This window comes from Typopeltis vanoorti, chromosome 18 (genome assembly GCF_054136105.1).
Source record: "Typopeltis vanoorti isolate ZY-2024b chromosome 18, IOZ_Tvanoo_1.0, whole genome shotgun sequence".
NCBI classification, from domain to species: Eukaryota; Metazoa; Arthropoda; class Arachnida; order Uropygi; family Thelyphonidae; genus Typopeltis; species Typopeltis vanoorti.
In genome coordinates, this window is record NC_143566.1 from 53,140,988 (window position 1) to 53,163,315 (window position 22,328).

The window sequence follows — 22,328 nt, forward strand, 5'->3', positions numbered from 1 at the left end:
CCTGCTCATTAAAAGTTGTAAACTATATTACAGCATAATCATAAGTTGACTAAGAAATTTTTAAATGATTTTTTTATTATATTAATTCTATAATAATTAGTCATTAATAATTGGTTCAGTGGTCTCACATGCATGATGAAATTCATTTTGATATAACGACCATCAGAAACATCCATGCCATCTTAGGATTCCAAACTTGTTGTTTAGAAAGCAGGTATACTAACAGTTAAAAGTTTCATAATGTTATTACATTTTATCTTATCATTTTTTAAAAAAGGTGATTTTCATTATCCATTAAAATAAATTTAAGAATGCAAAATACTTACAGTACATATGCCAAAACACCTACAGCCCACATATCAGTGTAAAAGCCGACTGGTTCCCTATCCACAATTTCAGGCGCAGCAAATTCAGCTGTTCCGGTAGATATTTTCACTACTTCATTAGGGTCTAGTTTAGTAGCAAGTCCAAAATCTATCATTTTAATGCTGTTACCTGTTTTTGTTTGGCACATAATATTTTCTGGCTATTAAAGAAAAGATAAAAATTAAAATGCTTAATTTTAAATTAAATTATGTTAAAATTAATTATAAGTTAATATGCCTCAGTACAGAACTTTGCAATATGGGTGTTCTGCACTTATTATTATTATTACCAATTATTGCTGTTAACATGAAATGTATATGGAGTTAATTCCTTGATAGCATGGGATGTCTAGTCGAATTGCTACAATGACTACCTTTCTGTACCTTAAAACCAATCTTTGTCTGTTGCACTCATCATCTGCTCCAGCAGTTTATCCTACTTATCACTGTAAATTAAAGATGCTAAGAAATTATATTCTTGGTTTAATTCTTCATCTAAGTGTAAGCAAACAAAGTTTGCACATAAAGTAACTTCATGTATATAGAGGCTAATAACTTCACATCACTTGCCTTAGTATCCCATAATGCAAAGCACATATCCTTATGGACATTTATAATGCTATGCATTATGGGAAGAATCACTAGCTAGACTAGTTTCGACCTTTATTGAGGTCTCATCAATAGGAACCATACCCAGAAGTGATACCAATGTTGAAGTAATTCAGAAGTCATATTTCCACATACAAGTAGCCAAAAGGTGTCACACCTCATTACTAAAATACTCTGGATTAGAGATAGATGTTGAAAGTTAAAGTTTTCCCACTTGGTTATATGAGATGCAGATGCCAAGAAATTATATTCTTAGTTTAATCCTTCATCCAAATGTAAGCAAACAGAGTTTGTGTGTCAAGTAACTTCACATCACTCGGCTTGCCTTGCATTAGCCTCTATATACGAGTTGAATAATTATTATTTATTTATTAGGACGCAAACTAAGAGGAACTAGCAGACTCATTCAACCATGCTTTCACAAACATCACACAACTCAAAAAAGACAAACTACCAATGATCAACAAAAAACTACCAACACAAAGTCAACAACAAACGATGTATTTTCCACCCATAACAAAACAGGAACTGAAAGAAGCAATCCTACAACTAAAACCAAAGACCACTCCAGGAATAGACAAAATAAGACTCACAGACCTTATAACACACTTTGAACAAATAAATCCAATACTTTTGAAACTCGTGAACATAATATCCGACACATACATTATTCCACAACAACTAAAAACTGCAGTAATTATGCCAATATACAAACACGGGAAAAGAAACAATACTCAGAACTACAGACCAATAGCTACACTACCAGTCATCTCAAAAATTTTAGAAAAAATAACACACACCAGACTACACAACTATTTACAGAAGTACAACATCATCTCACAAAACCAATACGGCTTTCAGAAAACAAAAAGCACCATTACTTTATTAGAAGACATCGCCGACACAATAAACAAAGCTCTCGACAAAAACAAGTACGCCATCCTTATACTGCTCGACCTAACCAAAGCATTTGACACACTTGAACATGACCTACTACTCACCAAACTATACTTAATAGGTATAAGAGGAACACTGCATACATGGTTCAAGAACTACCTCTCAAACAGAACACAAGTAACAAAAATAGGTACATGTCACAGCCGGAGTATACAAGTAAAACACTTGTGTTATTATTATTATTATTAGGCGTAACTCAAGGTGCCATATTATCACCCACTCCATTCAACATATACATTAACGATGTTCATAACATATCCATAATAAGTCAAATATTTCAATATGCAGATGACACTGCACTACTAGCAATCCACACAGACATTAAGACAGCTCTCTGCAAAGCACAACAAGACCTAAACGAAATCACAACATACTTCCACCAAAACGCAATTCTAATCAACGGCACCAAAACACAGATGTTGATAATACACAACCCAAGAATCATACGCCCCGCATCACTATCGATACATTGTCATACCTACCGCTGCATTAACAACAAAAATATCTGCCAATGTTCTGAAATCAAACCTGTAACACACGCAAAATACCTCGGTCTCTATATAGATTTCCACCTTAAATGGACAAAACATATAGAATACCTACACACCAAACTCCAGATCATCGCAGCAAAACTCTTCCAAGTTAAAGACATCATTCCATCCAACATAAAAAAACTCCTATATCACGGTATCTGCGAATCCCTATTCAGATACAGAATAACAGCCTATACAAATACATCAAACAGCCACTTAACAAAATTAGAAACACTACACAGGAAGATGGTGTCAACAGTGATCTGGCCACCTTACATGTAACAACCAATATCCGACAAGCACATGGCGATTCACAGAATTCTGAGCATTAAAAACCTGAAACACTACATGACATTAACAAGGAATTACTTCAACATCATCCATCGAAACAACAGAGACACATATCATATAACACGACCTACAACAACTCTCTACATCCCTACACCCTTCAACAACTCATACGGTTCTTTTGTGAGATCACATCAGATACCCACGCAACTCAACAACCTACCAAGAAAGTTAAAACACGTAGATAACTACAGAACATTAAAAAACGAACTCTGGAAAATATACCAACAAAGTTAAGAAACCATTAACACTAATATACACATCACAAATCACTAGCATTCAATGCCTACATCCCATACATAAACAGTAGCAACAACACAAATAGTGAAGGCTAAATCCCACTCTCTTCATAAAAGCTAACCCAAGCTTCGAAGTAGGTGGGATTAACTTGCCTCACTCATCTACAAGTAATCCTTATAAGCAAATGCAGAAATTTGTATGTATAATCATTCTTTCTCAAACTTAAAAAATAAAATTAAAAAAATAAATAAATAAAAAATTCTATTCTGTATAATCTTCATTGAAGAGCATGTGTTGTAAATACATAATATAAAGGCAAAAAAGTATTATTAAAAATTTTAATTGAAATCCAATGTAGAAATTGCAGCACTTAGTGCTGAACTCTGTAAAATTATAAGATGCAATGTCACACAAGATATTTATTGTATGTATAAATATTTTAGCAATCAATAAAATATATTAAAAAAAATATATATATTTATTATTACTATTACTATAACAAGTCGAAGTTGCAACGCCTCATATCTGGTGAATATGGAGGATGTTCCAATACTTCCCATTGCCATCTGTTCAACATCTCTATCACTAATTTTGATACATAACATCATGCATTGTTGTGCAACAAAGATGGTGGCCACAAAAAAAATGTGGCCACTTTCTCTTCACAGCTGGATGTAAATGGTGCTCCAGAAATCGTCGATAGTACTGTGCATTAACAATTTGCCCTTATGGCACAGCATGATGAAGAATGACACCTTGAACATCATAAGTGACTCTCAGCATGGCTTGAACTTTGCTGGGTTCCTGATGAAGTTTTTTTGAATGGAGTGATCTTGAATGGCAGTATTTTTTGGATTGTCTCTTCAGTTCTGGCTCACTAGCTCTAGCCCAAGTTTCATCAGTGGCTATGATGCAATTCAGGAATACATCCCTTTCATTTTCGTTTCATTCTAGATGGAGGTCAGCATCTGCATACCTGTGCTATTTTTGCATCTCAGTCAAGTGATGTGGAACTCAGTGAACTGAAATGTTGAGCATGCTGAGCCAATCTTTTAGGATGTGCCAAACTATCTGGTAGTTTATCCTAGTTTCCTTTGCCGACTGCTGAACAGTCCACCACAGATCAATTGCAAGGAGTCCCTCAAACAAGATCAACATCTGAAATGGTGGGTTGTCCTGCAGGGCAATTATCATCCAAGTGATCTTGCTCCACACAAAATGTACCAACCCATCTTGTGACAGTCTGGTATTGTAAGGCACTATTGCTACAGGCTACCCTAAGGCCATGATAACAGTCGCTCACAGATTTACCTTGTGCAACCTGGACCTTGATCCAAGATTGTTGTTCTAATCTTGTGAATCTTGTGAACATGCTTTAGAGCACTGCAGACTGAGACATTAACCACCTTGACTTAACCACCACTTCTCTACACAAGGCCACTTGTTACAATGGGCTGTGTTGCCTTGTTTGCATGTGCAGTACATACAAGTAGCACTTTCATCTGTCAAGAGTATCATTTGAGTTACCAGCAACATCTCCTGACAGTATTGGCACTACTTTATTTACAATCCTTGTATATTTGAGAATGAAAGTTATTTTAATATATATTTGAATAAATAAATGTTTTTATCGTATATATATATATATATATATATATAATGCGAAAATGTCAACATTTCCAACATGTATAGCTGCAAGGGATTCACTAGATATTATGATAATCCACAAATGACTAGTTTCCTATTAATAACATCTTATTCAATATTTTGTTAGGTTTTCATCAGCTCTTATATTTCAGTATTCTAGAGTTCACTTAACTACACTGACTACCTATATCCCCATCTTCCTCTAGGTCTTTTACCTGCCATTTTTGTTTCAAACATTTGTTTCACTACTCTTTCATCTTCCATTCTGTTTAAGTGACTTAAACAGAATGGAAAATGAAAGATAGCTCTGAGTAGCTCTGTTTACACATTACTGAATAATTGAGGTGTAAATTTTTTTAATAGTATCTTCATTTTTAATATATTATTATTATACAGGTATCTCCATGGAGCCAGAACACCCATTGTTGGAGACTCACACTAACCTTTATCACAATTTTTTATCATAATGTGCCTCCATAGCGCAATTGGAAGAATGATGGTACATTGCCCCCTTTGATTGAAATAGGCCTAAGTTCGATTCTCGTCATGACGGGAGGAATCTTTATGCAGACTTTTTCAATTGAAGATGAGTTAGCCAATCTCATATAGAGGTAGCAGGGTTTTTTCTTCCGGAAACTCAGATTTTTCATCCTGCATACAGACAAATCGGCCGTTCAGAACACACGCAATTTACAGACAAAAAATACTAGTTGTGGTGGTGGGCGGTAGATGGCATTGATGGAGATGATTCGTAGTAGTGGTTGAGTATAGTGGGTGTCCTTCCGCGATGAGTCTTCGGACTCCTTGGAGGTGTCACGAATAATAATAATAACTCTCTTTAAACTCATTTACTGTCAAAGTACTCAACAACTAATTCTGGCAATCCATTTCACTCATTCACCACTCTCCAAGCAAAAAATCTAGTCTGCAAACTGTTACACAACTTCCAGGGATCACTCCTACTTTTTTCTCTTTGTTTTGTCATGTATTGAAAAATTACTTTGTGTCATTCTTATTTGAACCCCTTTAATAACTTATAAGTTTCTATCATGTCCCCTCTTTTCTGCTTGTCAACTAAACTTTGCAACGAAAACACCTTCAACCTATCCTCACAGGAAGCATTCTGAAGACCTGCCACAAAATCAAATAATTATTATCATAAATGTGGTAAAAAATCAGCAATAAAAAGACTATGCATAATAAAATAGGTAGGAAAAATAGCAGTCACCCATTATTTATGCCATCTATTCACTCCAAAAATTTCCTCAGGTCCCTCATATCTGTGGTCTCTAATGTGTGTTCAACTGTTATTTCATAAGACTTATGTGATACCTCAATGGAGTTCAAGGACCCATCATGAAAAGGCATTATACTCTATACAACTTGCTTTCAGTAATACTTAATCCTCCATCTACAACTAATACCACTACCACCATCTATCAATCACTAATGCTGTTTTTGTCTGTAAATTGTGTGTACTCTCTTGTTGATTTGTCTATATGTGGGATGAAAAACCTAAGTTTCAAGGAAAATCTGCAACCTCTTTATGAGATTGGCTAAATCACTTTCAATTGAAAAAATCATATGAAACATTCCTCTCATCATGATGAGAATCAAACTCGGGTCTTTCAAACCAAAAGGGTGGAATTCTTTCATTTTTCCAGTTAACAGAAAATTCCAAATGACAAATTTAGAAACAGGTGCAGAACATTGAAGGGATGTAATTGATAAATAAATCAATTGACTAGATAAATAAATCATTTTACATTTTGTGCACATGTTGCCACTACTTTATTTACAACCTTGGATATTTAAAAAACAAAACTTTAATTCTCAAACATATATTTTAAAAAACATTTTATTCTCAAATATTTTATAACTAACCTTTATATCCAAGTGGATAATGTTCTTTTCATGCATATGTTTAACTCCTTCACAAATCTGTCTCATATAATTAATCACTTCTGCTTCTGACATAGTATAATTATCATCTGTGATGCGTTCAAACAATTCTCCTCCTGCCATACTAGAATAAATAAAAAATATTTTCTGAGTTTTTAAAATAATGTTGGATTAAAATTTTGTAAAAATAACGTTAATAATGAGAATTGTTAACAAATTATTATTATTATTATTACCCATGACTTCATGGAGTCAAAGACTCATCTGGGAGGTCCTTTTATTACACACACAGCTCATCATACCGTGCCTTGAACACATTCAAACTCCTTGCAGACACCACACTCTCAGACAAGGCATTCCAATCATTTACAACTCTGCACAAAAAAAAAATGCTGGAGAAGTTCTACAGGATTACCTGTAGAACTTCTCCAGCATTGATCCTATAACAACCCCTTACCAACTTGTAGGTCTCTATCATATCTCCCCTCTTCCTCCTGTCCACCAGACTCTGCAAATTACATCTTCTCAATCTTTCCTCATACTTGACATTCCAGATGTCAGAAACTACCTTAGTCAGTCGCCTTTGGACCCTTTCCAACATCCTTCTGAAAACCAGTTGAACAAATCTGGGCACAATAGTCCATGTGTTGCCTAATCAAAGGCTTATACAACAGAACAAGAATCTCCCTACTTCTACATGTCAGTGTCCACTGCATCATTCCCAGAAGAAGCCTTTGTGTTGTCTCCACAATTTTGGCTATGTGTCCCCTAAATTTCAGATCCTTATCCACTATCACCCCCAGATCTCATATTTCCTCCACCTCCAACAATATATCCTCACCAAGCATAAATTTTGCATCCCAATCTTTGTTTTCCAAATTTTAAAACCTTACATTTTGCAACATTGAACTCACATCCGCATTTCCGTGCCCAATCACTCAATTTATTCAAGTCCTCTTGTAAGACCACAACATCTTCTCTACTCTTCATGGTTTGTCCCAACTTTGCATCATCTGCAAACAACTGAATATCTCCATCCAAATCCTCACCAATATCATCAATATACAAGTTAAACAGTAATGGTCCCAAAACAGACCCCCTGATGCACTCCACTAGTGACTTTCCTTTTCCTGAATATCGCTCCCCCACATACACAACTTGTTGATACCTATCAAATAGCCAGTCTCCAATCCAATGCACTAATCTAATATTCAACCCTATCTGCTCTAGTTTGCCTGTCAACTTATCATGAGGTACTCTATCAAAAGTCTTTGAGAAAACCAAGTATATTACTGTGTATACTTCTACTCTGTCCAAGGAAGCATTCACTTTATTGTAATGAGTAAGTAGATTGCTAAAACCTGACCTCTCTTTAGCAAATCTATGCTATCCATCAAAGATAATACCATTGTTGTCAACCCAACTCTGGATCCTAGTTCTCACAAGCTTCTCCAATAACTTAACCACAATACCTGACACAGAGATAGGCCTATAGTTTGATGCTTGAGTTCAATCACCTCCTTTATGAAGTGGTACAATCTTGCCCACCTTCCACTCCTTAGGAACTTGACCGAATTCAAGATTCGTAATAAAAAAAATATCAAAGCAGATGTCAACTCCCTGGCACATTCCTTCAGAATACGTGGTGATATATTATCAAGTCCCACAGCCTTATTTACATCTAGTTTACTCAACTCCCCAAATATCTCTTGCTCACTTACAGTCAATTTCAACTCCCCATCATCAACTGCTCTCAATCTCTCCATGAAGTCACATTCACAAGATTGAAAGACCTTTATGAATTGCTTATTAAGTATCTCCACCATACATTCTGCAACAGCTGTCTATATACCATTTTCTCCTATCAGTGTCATCCTTCCATAATCATTCTTTTGCTGGCTACATATCGAAAGAACTCCTTAGGATTCTTTATGGCTTCATTAGCTAACTGCTGTTCATACCTCCCTTTAGCTACCTCACACCAAGTCACCCGCCTTGCCTGGTGTTTGTAGACCTCATGGAACTGGTTATTTCCAATTCTCTTATGCTGCCTCCACAATGACCTTTTTTCTGTATCGTATGCTTAATGTCTTTATTCATCCATCTCACACATCTTATTTAACCTTCTCACCCTTGGAATACATTTAGACATTGCATCTACTAGATAGTTTTTGAAAATCCTCCAAGCTTCACTGATCTCTTTTCCAGCTAACTCCTCATTCCATGCTACACCCACAAGCTGTCTCCTGAGCTCTTCATAATGATCCCCCTTGTAGTTCCACATATACCCTTTTCTCATAGAGGTCCTCACACTGCTGGCAACCAATATGTAGTCTTTCATGAAAGCAGACAAGGCAAAAAGGAAAGATGAGTGCTATTGATGAGGAATTATGCACATCTAGGATGGAGATTCAAGGAGCAAAGAGTGACAGGAGTCTGTCTGGTCAAGGCCAAATCAAGGGAATTTTTCTGCTATATGGCAAACGAGAAAGAATAATTATGGCTGGTTGACACTGCTGGCAGCAGAATAACAATTGCAAAATATTTCTAAATCACTTAGGGAATTGAACAACGTAGATCCGAATATAAATTAAATTATACTTTAATAAATATTTTCGATATTTTGGCAATGTCACGTTGCCATTTTCATAAGGAACTTACAAAAAGGCACGTGCACGCAGGCACTACAACACAGTAACTGAGAATGAAGATCTGAAGCTATCATTCTCCTAGAAGTCCTGATGGTGCTCTCTAGCGGGCTAAGTAGGTGTTCTTGGCCGTTGGGCTGAAGGTCTGCTGATGTATGCCTCCCAAATTTGGGGCAGTCGCATACAACCAAATTTGTTGAGGTTTGGAGAGTTTCTTATGGCTGAGGCTAATTCCATAAATAGTCTTTTGAATTTGTATTTGCTACGGTGTATTACTGTAGCTTTCTTCCACCGTATTCTATGGCGTGTATCCACTGCAAGACCAGAATGACTGTACTTGGGAAACCGGATGTAGTCCTTGTGTTCAGAAATTCTGATATTCGCTGTCCTGCCTGTTTGGCCAAAATATGACAGTTTAGAACTGCAAGGGACCTGGTATTCACCAGGTAGGTCTAGGGGAAGTGGTTGGTCTTTGGTGGAGTGGATAAGGGATGCCAATTTTCTGTAAGGCCTGTAACAGGAGGTGGTCATGTTTTTTTAAAATTTTGGTAATTTTTTCCGAGGTGCCTCGGATGTAGGGAATGGTGATGGACTTAGAATAATCTTTGTTGTGGAGTGGGGGGGGGGGGGGGGCTGTGGTTTGTAGGTTTAATATTTTTTGGATTTTTTTTTTTGGGGGGAGGTAGCCATTGGCTGAGAAAGTGTTGAGGATGTGATTTAGTTCAGTGTTTAGGGCCATGTCGTTAGAACAGATTAGTTTAGCCCTGTTGTATAGTGTTTTCATCACTCCATATTGTTGTGGGGGGGGATTATTGGTGAATCCTCCCCACAACATGTTCAGTGAGTGTGGTAGGTCGTTCACTGCAGGTAGCTCTTGCACCCGACTCCCTGTGCTGCCATCTCAATATGATATTACTGATTATTGACCTGGAATTGCCTAATATGTCAGGAAATTTCCAAATAGATAGGCCTGCAACATGGCATTCGATCACAATTCTGATTTCAAACTTCATCAGTTCCCTTCTTGCAGCCATTTCACAAGGACAAGTTACACAGTCTTGGGAGCATCATATTCTTATACGATTTACAAACATGCGACTCATTACATGGCATGATGCACCTTGCCCATGGGAGTGTCTGTTGACTTTTTTTCCAATCAGTATATATTGGTTTAAGTATATTAGGAAGATTCTGTCAGGTTTGCTGTTGACTGCATCAGTCATGCACATGCAGTGATGGAGTTGAAGTTTCCACACTAGCAGGTGGTAGGACTGGTTTTCACAGTAGCACTCCCTTTTTTTTATAGAATTGATTGACTATATGTTGTCTTCACCTTGTCATTATTCTTCCAAATGCTGCTGTAATCTACTTTGTTCCTGTTGTGTGTAAGTGAAATCTGTCTGGGCTGATAAATATGATATGGTGGAGTTGCCTTCTGAGATGTTATGAATATCAGTATGCTTGCTGACATGGGCATGAAGCAGTGATGTGGATTTTCCTGGAGTGAAATTTACATTGTTTGCTGAGCTTGCAGATATTGGCATTAGCATCATGTCTGTTTCTGAATGAAAGTTCAGTATGATTTGTTGAAAAAGTTGGTCAACAAGAGAATTCAGAAATGGGTAGATAAGAATATGATACTGTATGAGGGGCAACATAGCTTTACAAAGGACTGGTCATGACTTAGTAATCTACCAACTTTTTATAATAAAGTGCAACTGAGTTGGATAAAGGGAATGGCTACGCAACGATATTATTGAATTTTCCAAAGTTGTTTGATAGGATACTACTTGAAACTCTATTATGCAAACTGCAACAAATGGGTATGGATGAAACTGCTGATATAGATAAAATGGTGGCTCATGGACAGATACCAAAAAAGTAATACATGGAGGAGCAGAATCCAGGAGAAGGCACGTGACTAGTGGTGTGCCACAGGGCTCTGTGCTTGGACCACTGCTGTTTAATTTGTGCATAAATGATATTGGAAATAATTTGAAGAGAGATATTCAGTTGTTTGCTGATGATGAAAAGTTGGGTAGGGTAATAGTTAATCAAGGTGAGGTAGAGAACATGCAGTGTGATTTGAATAGGCTGATAGTATGGGCAAAACATAATGGATTTCGATTTAATGTGAAAAAGTGTAAAGTTATGCATTTTCGGATACAAAGATTACAAGCTGTGTACCACAGTGATTTTATGGAAATTTATGAAGCCAGGAATTTGCAGGTACTACAAGTAGACAGAGTTGAAGTTTAGAGGGCATATTGCTAATGTATTAATAATAATACCAAGGTAACTAACTTGTGGGATAACTTGGTTATTGAAGAACACACTAACAAACAGAGATAAGGGTAGTTATCATTCCTCTTTATAAAACCTTGATATAACCACATCTGGGTTACTGTGCTCAGGTCTGGTCACCTGGGTTTCTTGGGAATGAGGAAGTGGTGGAGATGAGTGGAGATGATCCAGAGGGAGTGACCAAGATATGGTAAATGATCTGTGGAATGCTCCCTGTGAGAATAGTTTGTGGATTGCATAAGTTGGTTGATAGGTGAAAAGGAGCAGGGGGGGGGTGATAGAAATATTTAAATACTTAAAGGATTTTATAGGATTTATAGAAAGGAAATATTTTAGCACTTGGCTGGAAATGCCAGAACAAGGGGTTATCCCTGGAAGTTGAGTAAGTGTATGGTTAGTAAGGGTGTGAGGACTAGATTTTTTACTTTGAGAGTTGTGAATGAGTGTAATGGGTTACCAGAGTCAGTTGTGAGTGCTTATCTGCTAATAGATTCAAGGAGAGGTATGATAGATATTGAGCTGATAGTTTGGGGCTCTCATGATGAGTATTAGGACACCATGGAAGTGCCCGTGCATTAATAATAATACCATTGTATATTTTATTCTTTGCATCCATAGTGTATTGGAATGATAGGGCAATGAGATTGTGAAGCTTAATGGTGTTTTAGGCAGTAGGCAAGTTAACATTGAGAAGTTGATTGTGATTCTCACTTTGAGCATTTTTTCTAATGCCCTAATTTTATGTGAAAACATGTAATTAAGCAAGATTTTTCCAATTTCCAAGCCATTATTTCTCCCCTGTGCCATAGAGTCAACAGTAGCTTTAGCTACTGTTGACTCTAAGGCACAGGGGAGAAATAATGGTTGGCTAGTTTTGGTAAGTCATTTTTTCACCAATTTGTCGACTCTTGCACAAGAGTGTGCAGCGACTAGCAGTTCAAGTTTCACTGCTAGTGAAACTTGAACTGCTTTCTTGTCCATAATCTCAATCTTGCAGCTATGTCATCTCTGCTATGCGCTGCAGGCATATCTGTATGCAGTGTGTGGGTGCTTGCTTTGGCTAATACTCTAGTATCAGCCAAAGCAAGCACCCACCCACCCACCCACCTACACAATAATGATTTTCTCTACTAAAGTAGAGAAAATCATTGAAATGTTCAGTACAGTCATACCCCGAAGTTAAGAAGTAGGTGGGACCAACAAAAAGCACGTAAGTCGAATTCGCGTAACTCGGGGTATAATTTTGTATGTAATTTATATATACAAACATACAAAATATTACTTAATTGGGACCAAAGGTTTACAAAAACACCTATATTTTTTAAGAAATATAATATAATCATACTTGTAGTTTTTCGTACATAAAAAAAAAAGAAAGTTATTTCGATGTCAATGGTTTCATAAAATCTAATAGATTCGTCTGATGGCATAATGTCTTTTTCTTGTCACGCAAAATTTCTTCATAGCAAACTAATGATTTTTTTATTCCTTACCTTGTGGCTAAATTCTTTCCTCGTTAGAATCTATGTCCTCCAAAATCTGTAAACCTTTCTTTTATGATTGTTCTTACTGTGGATTCCTGTAGATCGAACTTCTTTGCTAGCTCACAAATTTTCATTCCGCCTTCAAAATCCTTAATAATGTTGAGTTTTGTTTCCAAAATCAATGTTTTTCTTTTCTTGCTAGCTGCAGAAGAATCGGACTTGCTTCCTTTGGACGACATTATTATTTTTTATGTGATAAAATTTTTATCAAGAACATAACATTAAACAATCACAAGGTTTGTAGACTATAAAAATCATGTATGAATGAAGACCACGCAAAACACATCAGTGCTTGTTCACAGCATGTGAGGCACTGGTGAATACGACCGTTGCCGGAAAGATACGACTAGTGGTGAGGTGTGAAGCGGGATGGGAATACATACATATAAGAAACCGCGTTACTCCGGATTCGCGTAAGTCGGGGTATGACTGTAGTTGTGACTGTAGATTGAAGTGAACAACTAATGAGATCTATTGTGTCATTTGGGACATAAAATTGGGTAAAAATCACTTTAAAAATGCTGGCCTGGTTGGCTGAGTGGTTAGTGTATCCGCTTTCCAGCCAAAAGTTTGTGGATTTGAATCCCACCGTGGGCACGGATGTTTGTGATTGTCTGAAAATAGTAGTTGTAGTGGTGGGCAGTAGATGGCGTTTGTGTAAATGATAAAGGTAGTTGTGGCTGGTGGAGATGGAAAAGTTGTAGAGTAGCCCTTCCTTGATGAGTCTTTGGACTCCCTGGAGGAGTTATAATAATAATAGTGGTAACATTAGAGAGAAAAAGGATTTTTTTTCTAATAGGAAGATTTCACCTTAGTGTTTGCAGCAGATTTGTTTACCTGCTTAATTTTCACTATGATATGGAAACTGATGGGTTAATAACTAAGACAATAATACCACTCTTGAATCTTATTTAAGGGGGCGAGATTGAAGGCATGTAAATTGCAGACTTAGTGATAAACAAGAGGAGAAATGATTATACAGACTTATAACTTGGTAAGGGGAGTTTGTTAAACTAATATGAACCGAATGATTCACAGAATTCTAGGAAAGATGCAGAGAAAGGCTATCCAAAGAAGTTAAGTGTATAGTGTGGAAGAACAGTTTGTTTGCATGCAGAGGGGTAGGTGGGTGGGTGGAATGCAATGCCAGAAGATGTTGCAAATGTAAAAATTATGGACAAGTTTTGAGGTACAATATGACAGCTATGACTTACAGTTAAATTTACTAATTATCACCTGCTTTATAGAATACCCACAGTCTTAGTTTTATTGAGAGAAAGGAAGAAGCATGTACTGCTAAATATAAATCTGGTTCCACATTTTTAACCTTGGTTAACAAAGTAGTTGATACAATGAAGCAATTTTCTTCAGACTGGCAGGGAAAACTTGAATTTTCTTAATCTACATTTATGGGGATATTGATTTTACAATGTGAAAAGCAGATGTGGGGTGTTAAGAAATTACATGGCTGATTCTTTGAACCTTCACTGAAGCCCCTGTTCACTCTAATGGATATTGATTATGCTTTTTTTTTTCGGTCAATTTAGTAGTTTGTTTGATGATGTCTCAACAATTATGATGTATAATCAATGATAGAGAGAGGGAAGAGAGAGAAAAGTATAGACAAATTGGTTTAGAGAGCAAGAGATGATTGATCGTTGTGGACGATTTTAATTATCCATAATGATCAAACTTCTAAAGGTGGGTGGGCAGTAGTAGGTATGGAAAAGTCAAATGATATGAGGCATGGTTATTACTGCATACTGACAAAAAATACATTGCTATGCTTATTTATGAATGTCAGGGTTCACAGACAATTCATCGCAGGAAAATCGATCGTGGGGAAAATTCATTGAGAGGAAAATTTTTTTGTATGGAAAATTCATTGCAGGAAAAATCATTGAAAAAAAATTCACTGAACGTGTTATTTTCTAGAAAATTGAAGTCAGTTTGGTTTAACAAGTAGAGATGTATGATATTTGATAGTAAATTGTATCTGAGCAATACCACGAACTCCGATGTCAGTATAGTATTGGTTTAGTTTTTTTTTTTTTTATTTGTTTCTTTTTTCAATAATTTCTAGATTGTAATTGAAAATAAATAAATCATCATGTATTATATTTTTGACCATTTTTGACCATGTATCACATTTTTGACCACGACCTCCACAGGGTTAACCTCCCAACCGGCCAGGATGTATATATACCGTCCAGCAAATCCTGGATACAAGTCAGACCACCTGTTGAAAAAACATGGATATCAAGTGCATTTGACTGTCATATCAATTAGAAGGTGCAATAATCCTTCACGCTGATGAGAACACGTAACCAGATTACCACCTCGCGTATGTAGCTACGTTCAGTTACCTATTGCCAGAAACGGAGTTGCTTGCCATTTGCTTGGTAACTGGAATCTAAATTATATTACATTTATTTTTGCTACTTGTTTTATCGTATAATTATAGTTTTTAATGCCAGTGCATTAAAATTTCTTCACTTAAGATTGTATCACTCTAGAGAACAATGCCACTATCATATTTTTTTTTTTTTGCTAATTATCTTAGTCGCCAATACATTTTATTCTCCCAGAACTTGATTCAAGATATTATTTTATAAATTAATAAAAATTCGAAATTTTAAAATAAATACAGCCTCCATCTGTTACGTATTGTTTTCTTTATTTTTTATTCATAATGTTAGTTAGAAAATTAGTTCACAGATTGCGTGAAGGTTTGCTCTTTTACGATATTACCTTATAGATAATCATACGTAAATCTTGAATCATATCACATAATATATAATATTTATAATGTAATCTGTATTTCTTTGCACTTCAACTTTCTTGGTTTCCTTGAATCGCTCATTACATATTGAAATGAATGACTATTATGAAGTAAACTTTTATGTACATATTTTCTGCTAATTTTGATATTATGTGGCAATTTTGAAGTAGCAATACTTTCCCTACAGTTTATCATTTGAAACATGTATAGGCGCATGCATCAAAATGAAATTTTATTTCCAAAATTTTCATAATAGAATTAAAATTGTATTTCATCTTTGATGGCTCACCCCCCTCCCATTCCAAACTATCACACACACAAATGCTGCCAGGTAACATGTGTGCACCTTTTGTTTATTTTATTATTATTATTATTATTATTCAGGCCTCCAAGGAGTCAAAAGACTCATTGAGGGAGGTCCTTCCCAAGACATAAAGTCTGTCAAGACTCATCGAGGGGAGGTCCCCCCCTGAGAAACACAAAGTTTATCATACCACTCTTTAAACTCACTGACCGTTCTCGCTCCCACCACTCCATCAGGCAATGCATTCCACGGCTCAACCACCCTCCACACAAAGAAACCACTCCTTACCCTCTTGCTCACAGTTTACTTTCGTAACTTCCAGGGATGGCCTCTTGTCATCACTCCTTCCCGCTGATCAACCAAGCGAAAGAACTCCCCAGTGTCAACCCTGTAACCACCTCTCAACAGTTTAAAAGTCTCAATCATATCACCTCTCCTTCTTCTATCCACCAAACTCTGCAGTCCACATTCTCTCAGCCGATCCTCATAACTATCCTTGTACAGTCCTGAAACCATCTTTGTCATCCGTCTTTGTATCCTTTCCATAGTTAATTTATCCCCTTCAAATCCTGGGGACCAAATCTGAGAACAATAGTCCAAGTGTGGTCTGATCAGAGACTTATACAACGGAATGATAACCCTCTTATCTCTGCAGGTCAGTGTCCTTCTCATAATAGCAGCAATCCTCTGTGTTACCTTCACCACCTTTGCAATATGTCCCCTAAACTTCAGGTTTCTATCAATCATCAACCCCAGATCTCTTGTCTCCCCTACTTCCTCCAGTATAACTCCTCCCATAGAGTATGCAGCATCCCATCGATGTTTCCCAAACCTCAAGACCTTACATTTTGCTGCATTAAACTGACACCACCATTCATTTGCCCATCTATCTAGCTTATTTAAATCCTCTTGCAGGGCTACCACATCTGTGCTATTACTAATAATCCTTCCCAGCTTCGCATCATCCGCAAACAACTGAATATCCCCCTGCAATCCACTGGCTATGTCATTGATATAAAGGTTAAACAATATAGGTCCTAGTACTGAACCCTGTGGGACCCCACTTGTAACCCTCTGCCTCCTGGAAACTGCTCCACCATACACAACTCTCTGATACCTATCAGACAGCCAATCCTGAATCCAGTTGACCAATCTGACATCCAGACCCATGTGCTGCAACTTAAATATCAGCTTATCATGTGGCACCCTGTCAAATGCCTTCACCAAGTCTAAGAAAATTGCAGTATATGCCTTTCCCTCATCTAATGCTCTTGTAACTTTATTATAAAAGCTAAGGATATTGCTAAAACAAGAGCGTCCTTTCACAAATCCATGTTGATTCTCACAGATAACATTACCCTCATCTGCCCAATGCTGTACACGGTCCCTCACTACTTTCTCCAAGATCTTAACAACTACTGATGACACACAGACTGGCCTATAATTAGACACTTCCAGTCTGTTACCACCCTTATGCAATGGCACTATTTTACCTTCCTTCCATTCCCTGGGCACCTTTGCCAAAGCCAGACTTTCATTGTAAAGCCACGTTAAAGGTATTTTCAATTCGCTAGCACATTCTCTCAAAACTCGTGGTGAAATACCATCCAGTCCCACAGCTTTACTGACATCCAGAGTACTCAGTATCTGAAACACACTCTCCTCCTGTACCTCCAGACCTCGTACCAGTCCTATCCCTCTAGCATTAAAACTGACTCCTCTAGGATGAAATACTCCAATAAACTGTTCATTGAACAATTCCACTATGTCCTCTGCATCAGTCACTCTATTCCCATTTTTATCCCACAATATCATTCTTCCACAGTAATTTCTCCTCCTACTGGCCACATAGCTAAAAAATTCCCTAGGATTTTCTTTGGATCTTAGGGCCAATCTCCTCTCATATTCCAGTTTCGCTTTCCTTACCACACGAGTCACTCTTCTGGCCTGTGTCTTATATTCTTCACCCATCCTCTCTTCACCTGTCTCCTTATATCTCTTCCATAGCCTCTTTTTCGCATGCAGTTCCTGTTTAATGTTGTTTGTCATCCACTTTACTCCAAATTGCGCCCTCTTCTTCACTCGTGGTATACAACTTACCATTGCTGATAACAAATATTCTTTCACAATTTCCCACGCACTGGTGATATCCCGGCCGTCCAATTCCTCCCTCCATGAAACTTCCCGAAGTTGACGTCTAAGACTATTATAATCACCTGCCTTATAATTCCACATAAGTTCCCGTCTCTTTGATACTCCTGCATGTCTATTCATTTTCTATGTCAACACCATATGGTCACTGTCTCCAACTGGTGGGAGAGACGTCAACTCAGTTATTATCAACTCTTCTGATGCTATAACCAAATCCAAAATTTTTGAACCTCTTGTTCCCTCTGTTACATGTTGCCTGAGACATTTGTCCCTCAAGAATTCTAGAAATTCCATTCCCCTATTGTTACATGCATCTTCCTCTCTCCAATTTATACTACTGAAGTTAAAATCTCCCATAACAATCATTCTTCTTGCACTTGCCAAACTTAGCTGTCTAGACATCTCCTGGTCCCCATCCTCTGTGCTCCTGGGTCTGATTTGAATTCGTTATTTTTCCAAAGTAATTGTACCAGATAACTTTTAATATTCTGATACTGCAACTAAATTATGATTATTACAAATGAGTAAATTTTGTATATTTTCTCATTTATATCATTTTCTGATAAATATAGATCATTAAATTATGTGATATTGGAGAAATTAATGTTTAAAAAGCAGTGTCATCATACAAAAGCAATATCAGAATAAAATTTTTAAGAAATATTTTTGAAAAATTTTTCTTATATGGGAAATTTTTTTTCCCCACATGTATCCATGATGAATTTTCATGCGATTAAATTTCCGGTGATGAATAGTCTCCACAATGATTAGTCTCTGCGATGAATTTTCCTCTGCAATGAAATTTCCTCATGATGAATAGTGCTCATGGTGAATTTTCTCTGTGGTGAACTGTCCGGACACGAATGTCAGTAGTATGTATAATAAGGGAGATGACATTATTGCATTAATTGAGTGCATTCATCCAAGTATAATTTGGATGAGAATGATATAACATTTTTCGTGAGGATAGGAAGGAGTAGTGCTATTTGATTATGGCAGAAAAATTATGCCCATACAAAGTTCAGATAGAAGGGGAAGAAATTGTGGATGTGGTTTTGAGGCAGGTATGGCATGAGGATAGCATCTGGGAATAAGGAAAACTAATTTCTTGAGGGACAACTATGGCAATATAACAGGGGACATAGGAAGTGTAAGAGTCTTAAAAATGATCATATCATCAGAGGATACGATTGTGTCTAATCACCATTGATTGAGGTGCCTAGTCATCATCCATCTGCCCAGAATTGCTCTAGCATGATCACCTGGTTGTTGCCAGTTATTATTATTATTATTAGATGACACCTCCAGGGAGTTCAAAGACTCATCGAGAGAGGCACCTATCAAATCTCCACCACTCAATCCACCAACTACAACGAACCACAATTACCATCATCATCATCATTTACACCAATGCCATCTACTGCCCACCACAAGCAATATATGAGAGCTTCTGTGTGGATAGGATATATTTGGAACTACAAGGCCAGTGCTTAAGAAAAGCAGGAGACAATTGGGAGCTGTAACATGGAAAGAGGAGTTTGATGAAAAGAAGACATGCTGCATGAGTAGTGATGTAGCATTAGCAATGTATGAATGTATTCCAAAGTCCAAAAAAAAAAAAAAAAGGAGCTAAATAAGATATGAGCAAAATAAATGAATGAAAAGATTAAGCATGCAATCTGGAGAAAGATTATTTTATAGAAGTAGCACAAAATGCAGCATAATAACGATGGCAATAAATCATGGCAAGAGAAGATGCTTTTGCCATGTGCTCTGAAGACGCTGGATATATTACCAGTAAAATATCAGTAAATAATAAGTTAATAAATATTATTTTCTTATCTTGTTGTCATCTATACTGTTAAAAAATAAATAACATGTCCTGTAAACATATAAGCTTTTCCATGCGTTTATTCAAAGAAAAATTTATCAGAGTATATCATCTTGATGAATGCAACATTATGAGGAGCTTTAATGTAGAAGGTATGGTGGTGGAGAGACTGATAGTGAGTGAGCAGGAGGTGTGTGAGGAATTAAAGTTAATAAGGTAGTAGGAGGTAGTAGCATATAACCTTATATCTTGAAGGAACGCTTCAGGAAGCTAATGGTGCCCTTGACATATCTATTTAATATGAGTCTTGCAACATGGTAAGTCCTAATGGAGTGGAAAGAGGGGTAAAACTGTTGCACTTCTGAAAAGGGGAAATAATACTAAGGCTAAAATTATAGGCTAGTCTGTGTCACTGTAGTTAAGGTGTGTGTTGGGGAGATTGGTGCAAGCTTGGAGTCAGAATTGGGTCGATAATATCTGTATTCTCTGTAATGGTAAGCATGAGTTTGTTAAAGAGAGGTTAGGTTTTAGCAATGTACTTATGTACTACAACAATGTGACAGTTTCACTGGATAAGAGAGAAGCATATAGGGTGATACACTTGGATTTTTCAAAAGCATATGACAGATTATCACACAACAAACTGGTAACTAAACTGAAATGGATGGAAATGGATTACATGCTTTTGAGTTGGATAGGTGATTGGCTGTCAGATAAGTATCAGCAGGCTGTGTATAAGAGAGTAGATCCATTCCAAAAAGAGGAAGGTCACTTTCACATTTGCAGATAATGCCAAGTTGAAAGGAACTGTGAATACAGTAAATTTTGTAGCCTCATATGATTATCGCAGTAGACTGTGCCGGCAGGCATGTGAGTGAAGCTGTCAGTTCAGTGTTTCAAAGTGTATGGTCTCGAAATTTGGTAGGCAAGGATGAAATGCAGAGTATACAATTAATTGGAAAATGTTGAAAGAGTCGAGGTTTAGAGTCACATTAATAAAAATTATAAGCACATTACAACAGATTATGGCAAATGATGAGGAAGATCACATTATGGTTCTCTAAGGCCTTGATCACACAACATATCAATTACTTGATGACCAAATGACCAGAGCTGTGTACAGCTCTGGTCATTTGGTTTTTAAGGGGAGGAGGATATCTTAGAGTCCAGAGAATATTCACTAAGGCACTGTCAGGACTCTGGAATGTAGGATATAAAGACAGACTGGGAATGTAATTTACAGAACCTAATGAATAGAAGGAGAGGAGATATGATTAAAACATATAAATTGATGAGGGATTGGTACCAGATTAATGGGGTGGAGATTTTTCATATAGAAGAGGGAGATAAGGGAAGAATATGAGGCTGTTCCTAGAAGTTCTATAAGGAGGGCATGAGCAAGAGAGTAAGGAGCAGATACTTTACACAGGGAGTAGTTGTTGATTGGAATGCATTGTTTTAGGTTGTGAAAAGTGATGAAATTTTGAATGGGTTTAAGGCATGGTGGAATAATCTTTTTGTGTGATTATGTGAACCACTCACAGTGAATCTCTTGACCCTGTGTGGATTTGATGTTAATAATAATAGGTGGGTGGTTGATGGAGAGATATCAAAAAGTAGTTTATTCAGGAGTAGAGTCCAAAAGACGGCCTGTTACTAGTGGTGTGCCGCAGGGTTCTGTTCTTGGACCACTGCTGTTTAATCTGTTCATTAACGATATAGGGAAGGATCTAAGTGGAACATTTCATTTGTTTGCTGATGATGCAAAGTTGGGTACGGCGATAGTGAATGCAGAAGATGTCAAAGTCTTGCAGGATGACTTAGATAGATTGGAGTTCTGGGATAAGGAGAATGGATGTCAATTTAATGTGACAAAATGTAAGGTTATGCATTTTGGGGTGAAAAGATTAGCAGCAGTATACCACATTGGTGGAACTGTACTTTTTTTTCAAGAGATTGATGAGGCCAGGGACTTGGGAGTGTTGGTGGATAGGAAGATGAAGTTTAGGGGGCACATTGCAAAAGTAGCTAAATCAGCTCATCAACTCACTTGATTGTTGAAAAATACCTTGACGAGCAGAGACAAGCAAGTTATTGTACCTCTGTACCGAGCCCTGATAAGACCTCATCTCTACTACTGTGCCCAGATTTGGTCACCTCGGT

At 37.0% G+C, this 22,328-nt stretch overlaps 1 protein-coding gene across 1 annotated transcript in view; it reads right to left on the reverse strand.

Annotated features, from left to right (window-relative positions):
• The window catches only part of LOC150096673 (twitchin-like), a 2,440,784-nt gene that overhangs the window by 341,633 nt on the left and 2,076,823 nt on the right, over window positions 1-22,328 (reverse strand). Inside the window, exons 114-115 of the mRNA XM_090408679.1 lie at window positions 6,584-6,725; window positions 327-526 (exon numbers count right to left, since the gene is read on the reverse strand). Coding sequence (XP_090264805.1) covers window positions 327-526; window positions 6,584-6,725 — 342 coding nt within the window. The remainder of the gene's footprint in view (window positions 1-326; window positions 527-6,583; window positions 6,726-22,328) is intronic.